General features: G+C 48.8%; 1 protein-coding gene across 2 annotated transcripts in view; it reads right to left on the reverse strand.

Annotated features, from left to right (window-relative positions):
* Positions 1-6632, reverse strand: part of Chpt1 (choline phosphotransferase 1) — a 35579-nt gene extending 28947 nt beyond the window's left edge. For both annotated transcript variants that reach the window (XR_004943291.1, XM_036170045.1), the window contains exon 1: positions 6202-6632. Coding sequence is in view for 1 of the 2 variants with exons in the window: in XM_036170045.1 (XP_036025938.1) it covers positions 6202-6474 (273 nt within the window). In the remaining variant the exon portion in view is untranslated. The remainder of the gene's footprint in view (positions 1-6201) is intronic.
* Between the last annotated feature and the right edge of the window lie 1119 nt (positions 6633-7751).

The following is a 7751-nucleotide window of genomic DNA, read 5'->3' on the forward strand; positions in this document are numbered from 1 at the left end:
AGACCCAGTGGGGGGGTCCTGAGGAATTATACTGAAAGTTAACTTCCGGTCTTCTCCAGACACACATGCACACAGGCAAGTAAACACACACACACATACACACACACACACACACACACACGCACACGCACACGCACACGCACGCACACGCACACGCACACACACACACTTATTGGGAGCCTGTGACAAGCAGGGCACTTCCTTGTTCTCAGAAGCAGGTTTCCCCTGTGGCAGGTGAATGGTCGGGTGAAAGGGAACGCCCTTGGTGGAGCCAGACAGGACAGCTGCAGGGCTCACTGGTCCATCCTGGACTGCTGGCTTCAGCTCAGCTGCACGCCAGCAGTTTCTATAAAGTTGGCAGCCATAAGCAGGGCAGAGGGACTCACACGTCACTCACCAGCACACTCAGCCCAGCCATCCAGGACCAAAGGGTTCTCTTGTGGTCTGAGAAGTCCTCTGAAAGGTGGCCTTTCTTTTTCTCTTTGTTTTGGACAGTTCTAGATTATTTTTCCTTCAGCACTTAGTGGAGTTCTTACTGAAATGCTAAGGGGAACTGAAGAGAGGAAAATATGAAGCCAACTCCCATCCCAAACCTGTCATCATATCAAATGTGCTAGATGCCCCAATAATCTGTTCTGTTCTTGAACTTCAAATGAAAGGGGTCAGAGACCATGCCACAGTCTAGTGAAACAGGAGAAGAACTTATAATTCTTCATATATGTCACAATTTCATGTTTTATCAATACCTGATGTGGGCTTTTACAGGAGAAGCAGTTTATTCCTTAGAAATAAACTACAGCCCAGTCACTGAAGCCACGGGAACAACTCACAGGGGAAGCCGTGTCCTGAAAGCTTCTTCTGGGCACATCTGGAAGGAGGGTGAGGCAAGGAGGCACCTCACTGTTATGAAAACATCTGCTCCCAGATGCCAGAAAGTTCCTCTTAAATTCTGAGGCCATGGTGTGGCCATCCCAGTCTCTTCCCTGCTTCTTGAACCTTCCACTTCTGGCAAATGGGAGTTAATATTTTCTTTTAATAAGAGAGGCCATGCCAAGACTCCGGACTTAATAAATGACACTTGACAAAGTATTTAGCTTGTAAAAAAAAAAGTGATTAAAAGGAAATATAGAGCTCAAAGAATTGAACTTACTTTGAGAACTCCAAGTGGGAATCTGTGCAAAGGTTACTGCTCTTCCTTCCTGTCATTCCCCACAACAAATATCCTCTATAGAGCAAAGGTAGTTATAATGCCCGTTATTTAAAACCAGGCTCCCTTAGGCACAGCCATGTTTTAACACTGTAAGAGAAATGTACTAGTCAATACCTCCAATCTGGCCTCAAGCTTAGTCCCAGTCTGCTGTAGGTGTGCCCTTGAAAGGACACTAACAAACATGAGTGTAAATGCCCAGGTTAAGAAGGCAGGGAGAACACATCACAGCAAATAAGTAAAAGAATTAATTACACCACAACTTATACTAGGCAAAAGAAAAAAAAGAGGGGGACATGGAAATATTTTGCAGTAGAGAATGCAACTGTAGGGCTAGAGAGATGGCTTAGTGGTTAAGAGCACCGGCTGCTCTTCCAGAGGACCCAGGTTCAATTCCCAGTACCCACATGGCAGCTCAAACTGTCTGTAACCCCAGTTCTGGGTGGGTCTGACACCTTCTCACCAATGCTCATAAAATAAAAATAAACGTTAAATAAATAAGAGAATGCCACTGTAGCCGGGCTCCCTGCCCTCTTTGCCGTTTTGCACCTCTGGCTAAAAAGAAGCCCCATCCATATGTGAACTGATAACGCTTTCTTTAGATTTCCAGAACCCAGATGGTGTTTATAGCACTCTTCACAAGGGAAGGTACAAGTCCACCAAACTGCTCTGGAGAACAAGCCTCTGCCTAAAGCCCAGCCTCGCTGCCTCCTCCTCACCCATAGAAATTTACCCAACAAGGGAAACAGCTCTTCGAGGGCCTTCAGGGCTGGCTGTGCATAAGCCTGATTCCTTTCTACCAGTGCTCATTCTCCTGGATACTGGCATCTCAGTGGCCAGAAGCAAGGATGTGCTTCTGGTAACCCAGAAGGCTGAAGCTAGCTTTGAACCACCAAGTTATCACACATACACACTTAGGAACTGCATTAAGTAGGCTGCAGGCCTTGTTTATGTTCTAAGAAACTATGATGTTACTTTAGGAAGAGACAGCCAAGGACTGGAGCCCAAGGATTATATACTCAAGAGTGGTAAATGCTTCGTCAAGGGGAGGGGAGGGGAGGGGTTCTACACATTCACCCTAACATCTGCTTACTCTCAGACCAAACAACAGAAACAGCTAAAACTGAGTGAGAGTTCAAGAACATCATCTCTCAAGATGGCACTGTGTGTTTCACTACACACTCATTTACCAGACACTATGGCAAGACACTGTGCTCTGAACTGAACTCTGACAGGCTGTCCTGCTCAATAGGAAGATGTGTTAACAACAACAAGAAATGCAGACTTTCTACAGAGCACTACAGAGGCCTGCAGCAGCAGAAGCATGGCTTTTTTCTAGTGTGGAATCCTAGTTCCCACTTACTTAATCCGTGGAGACAATTTCTCTTCACTTCCCACATCTATGAAGTGGGGATATTCACTATCTTCTTCATGAGACAGTGCTGATAGGACTCAATGAGAGAACATAACATGTTCCAGGCCTCAAGAACATGAAATAGAGATTCAGCTGTACACGATAAAGCTATACCTAGAAGGATTAAGGAATCTTTCTAGAGGAGAAGTCAAATATCAAGGAATATTTGATATTATTCGGCTTTTAATATATCAGCTGTTTCTTACTATCAATTTCTTGTGTGCCTATAACTCCTAGGCCATAAAGGCAAACAGTAAAAGTCTGTCAGACCTACTGATGATCTATACTGAGTATCACCCCTACAGAGACAACACCTGTCACCTAGGAGACAGAAGGATGTGTAAATGCATAGCTTTATTTCTTGTGCATATGAAGCTCAGACCATCCCTTTCTCTCACAGGCCTAGTAGCAATACAGAGCTACTGACTCAGAATAAAAGGGGTTTTCACATAACCAGGTGGAGTGAAGACTGGGGGGAATTCCTGACTCCGGGTTAGGGTTAGAGTGGATAGGCCTGAGGAGAAAGCCACAAGGAAAAGTTTTTGCAGATGGTGGGTGGATTTGAATCAGGTCAAGAGAGCAGGAGAGGAAGGGAAGATGGGAGACGGAGGGCAAAGATGAGAGCTTAGTTAGGGCTGAGAGGACAGGAAGAGAAGGGTCAGAGAAGAACTGAGTGTCAGATTGGAACTGAAACTGTGTAGATAAAATTTTGTCTTAGAGAAATAAAATGGACGGACGGACGGAAGAGCACGGTGTACATAGATTCTTTTCCCTCAGATTATCCCATGCCAGCCACAGCATCTTCCCCAGGACTCTGGGAGAAATCTTCTCAGGGCAGGCCCCTGGGAAAACGCCAATAATAACAAAAGTGCCTGGCATGCAGTAAACCGGCTGTACACGACCACTCTCATTATTGTGGGAGTTCAGAGGACTGAGCAACTGATTTGACTTAGAAGGCAGAAACAAGCCCACAGGGTGGTAGTGTTCGGGGAGATGGTGTTAAAATTGAGCATTGAAAGACAGGTAGGTAACTGGATATGTGAAGAAGGAAGGGGAATGAGAAGAAATACTCCTGCCATGGCAAATTGTTCAGCTGGAGTACAGGAAAGATCCTTTAGCAGAAAGGATGGAAAGGACTGCCTGTAAAGTACCACTCTATAATGGAGTACCATTTCAGAAACTTCCTGTCAGCCACAGCCTTTTCAACTAGCTTCCTTCACTCCCAATCACGTCCTAGAAATAAGTGCATGGCCACTGGGCTTCAGGTTGGCCTGAGCAGCTAAGTGAGCCCTATCTCAAAAATTAAAAAAAAAAAAAAACGCTGCTCAGTGGCAGAGCTTTCTTGCCTGTCATGTTCAAGGCCCCAGTGCAGCATGTATATACACAGCGTGTGAAACAGCACTATGAATCCTCTAGTCTAAGAATCAAAAACCTCCAAGCCTGTCATTTAATCTTGTGTGGACTTCAATTTTCTCTTATGAAGATATATACCAGTGACTTCAGGCTGGCAGGAAGGAATTCCGAGATGGTAGGAAGGGCACCCTAGGAAGGGAAAATCATTGGTCTCTTCAGGTTGGTAAAGGTAAAAACTGCAACCAATGTGAAGGCCCCTCACACACTGGCGTCATATAAGATGCCAGTGTTTTCCTCCATGCCACACAGGCAACAAAAGCGGCGTACACTTCACAGTCGGACCAATGTGGATCTGAATTTTATCGAGCTGGGTCATTTATTAAGGCAAAAATAGCCCGAAACTATGCTTTCAACATTTTATTATCTGCATCTTCATTAAAAACCAATGAGGCTCCTGCAATGCTCTTCCTCCTCTTCCTCTGGCCACTCAGAAGCAAATGCAGGATCCGGTGGCATGCACTTCACCATCTCTCACAGTTTATCTCTCATTCACCCCTTAGCCCCCTTGCCTGGGCCATTCCAGCTTTGCACATTTTTATGTACCTCAGACCCCACCACATCCTCTTTCAAAAATGAGTCTGAGCCCATAAGTTAATCACAAACATATCTCATCCACATCCCGCCCCGCTTCAACAGCACACAAAGGCCCTCAGACTGCTTTGTCCGTTCTTCTAAGCCCTCAGCAAATGGACAGTAAATAACATCCAAGTTCATGGCTTGGTTGACCGATACCAGAAACATCCAAGACTGTTGGCCAAATCTACACCCAATTCAAAGCCAAACTTCACTACCCACGCTTCACGACACTGTTTACCAACTGTGCATTTTTAATATGTTGAGGGATAGTTTTAATTTGCTGGGTCAAGTGCAGTGTCCTACATTTATCTCCATGTATCATCTGGTCCTCACTGCCGCCTTTGTAAAATTGGCCCGGCAGGCATTATTTCTATTTTCAACATGGGAAAACAGACCTGATAGGTCTGCCTGGGCCGAGGCTGATGGGAAGCCAAGTCCTTCACTTGCAAGCCTGCCATCCTTCATCATGATACGGTGCTTCTGGGGGGTTCCGGAATCACCAGAATCCCAAACCCCGAACAGCTTAGTCCTTTCAAATTACATGAAAACAAATAACAATGGAATGTCTGCTAAGGAAGATATGAGAACACAGTCACTAGCAGGCAAGACGCGTTCAACTGCTGCCTCTGCTAAGCCCTTTAAAAAAGTATGTGCATGGATGCAGAGCATGCAGAGCATGCAGAACTATTTTTTTGTAGTCCGGTTACTGTTATTGTGACTTCAACTCTCACTTTTGGGCACGACCTGTTTACATGTAATTATGGTTGGGAGATTAAAGAAAATAATGGCACAGAATCTGCATGCAATATGCACCCCCTATAGCGTATCAAGGCACTTTCGACATGCTATTATGCCCTCTATACTCAGCCCAAGGAACCAACCACTTCTTACCAACTGTCCAAAGCCCACATTACTTATTATTCTTACTTTATACATGGGTTAGATATAATTACAACTAATAAAATGGGTTGTCTTTTATAATCTCTAAGTCTGGGTAACTGTGAGGACTATCACCTATATCTTGTTTGTTTTTCATGAAAAAGTCAATGAACCCAAGAGGAAGTTAACGTCCAGAAATAACTTATCTTTGCTCAGTTATGCTACCGGTAATTTCAGGATCACTAGCCACCACCTTTGAGAAACAGAAGATTACGAAGTACCAAAGGGCATCTTGGGCTTACCCAACCAACCCATCCACAAGTCCTGACAGAATGGAGATACCCGTGTTTAGTCCCCAGTGTGCAAAGTACAGGCTGCTGGTTCCTACAGTCAACCTTCCAGTCGGGCCATGGCCCCAGGGACGAAGTGGGCAGACACAGGTCTGGGGCAGTGACCTTGACAGCCCCCTCCAGGGAAGCTCGGCGTGGTCACGAGATTGGGGTGGTGGCCCGACAGCCTCTAGGAGCCCCGGGGAGGCGAAAAGTGAACACCGCCACGGGACAGCGGTCTGGTCGTGTCCGCACCTCCCTCCCAGACCCGGAGGATGCTCCGCCAACAAAGGCTCTCCCCTCGTCCCCGACGCCCATAGTGGGGCCGACGGGGAAGGAGGCCCCAGGGTTCCGAGGGAACACGGGTGGGCGGCCGGCCCTACCTCCTCCGTGACCGTAGGGCAGTAAAAGATGAGCACTAGTGTGGTGACCAGGTTGATGGCGAGGCCGATGAGGGTGATGGTGTTGGGGGCCATCCAGAGCGGGATCCATTGGAGCAGCCAGGTCCAGTAAAGCTGCAGCGGCGGCTCGAACAGCGACTCTCCCACCGCGGTGTAGCGGTGCTCCTCCAGCCGCCGCAGCTGCGCGGCGCTCAGCGGCTCACCCAGCGCCTTCACCCAGCGCGGCGCCGGCCTGGCCCCGGCGCCCGCCGCCATGGCCGCCTGCGGGGCCCGCCGCGACCCAGCGCAGCCCGCGGCCAGCGCGGGGGGCGGAGAGAGCCGAGCGAGGGCACAGCGCCCCGGCCAGCTCCGCCGGTGGGACTCACGTAGCGGCGGGCCGCGGGGACGGGCCGCGGGGGCGGGGCGGGGCCGGAGGCGGGGCCGCCGCGAGCTCGGGGGCGGGGCCGGGGCGGGGCCGGAGGCGGGCCGCCGCGAGCTCGGGGGCGGGGCCGGGGCGGGGCCGGAGGCGGGCCGCCGCGAGCTCGGGGGCGGGGCCGGAGGCGGGCGGGGGCGGGGCCTCAGCAAGCTAGACTCCGGGCGCCCGGACCGGTTGTTGCAGCCTTTGGCTCTTTCAGACCCTGGTCCAGAGTAGCCAACTCTGCCGCTGTGATTTTCCTACTGGGGCTCCAGGACTGGCCTTCCTCTTCAGCCTCTGCTCACGTTTCCGGGGCGACGTCTGGCTAGCTTGGACCGTGGCCGAGCTGGGTTGTCTACTGAGTGAGTGGTAGATGCTACTCTGTTCCAGTGTGCCTACGCTCCGGCCTTTTATTAATCAAGGAGATGCACGGACCAATCAGAAAACACTCAAGCCCCACCGAGGGATGTGGCCCCTCCACATATTGTCTTAGCTAACCCTCCCTGCGAGATCAGACAGTGAGGTTTTAAAACAAACAAACAAACAAAACAGACCTTAGAAATATTGTCAAAGGGGAACTGAATGTTTGAAACCTAAATACCTGTTTTTCAAACTATTTGATACTCATCACGGTGGCTGTTTTTTAAGACACGCCCTTAATGGAGTAAGAAAAATTAAGCCAGATTCACTGAACGGTTGAGAAGGCTGATTGCCACATAATGGAAGGTCACCAGTCCCTTACCTCACAATGCACCATTTGGACTGTCATAAACATGTTCTATTGCCCAACCAACAAAGTGGTTGCTCTTCACGTCCTGGCTCTGATCTTTATGCATCTTTCTAAGGCATAAGACAAGCAGGAAACCACTTTCCAGAGTCTTGGATGGAGCAACATGGATCAGCAGATGCATTCTGCCTCACACTGTTTTGAGAAATTTGGGGCTGAAGGCCAACCTGTTAGTTATTTTGAACACAACAAATATTAATATAGGATAGAAGAGATGTGACAGGCCTGTGTGAAACACACACATGAGTGAGAAGAGAGAGAGAAGAGGAGAAGAGAGGAGAGAGACCTGTGCAAAACGGCGCTGGCTTTTTAAAGAGTGGGCCGCACATGAGTACAGGACCGCATGTGGCT

The sequence above is a fragment of the Onychomys torridus genome, chromosome 20, assembly GCF_903995425.1.
Source record: "Onychomys torridus chromosome 20, mOncTor1.1, whole genome shotgun sequence".
Classification (NCBI taxonomy): domain Eukaryota; kingdom Metazoa; phylum Chordata; class Mammalia; order Rodentia; family Cricetidae; genus Onychomys; species Onychomys torridus.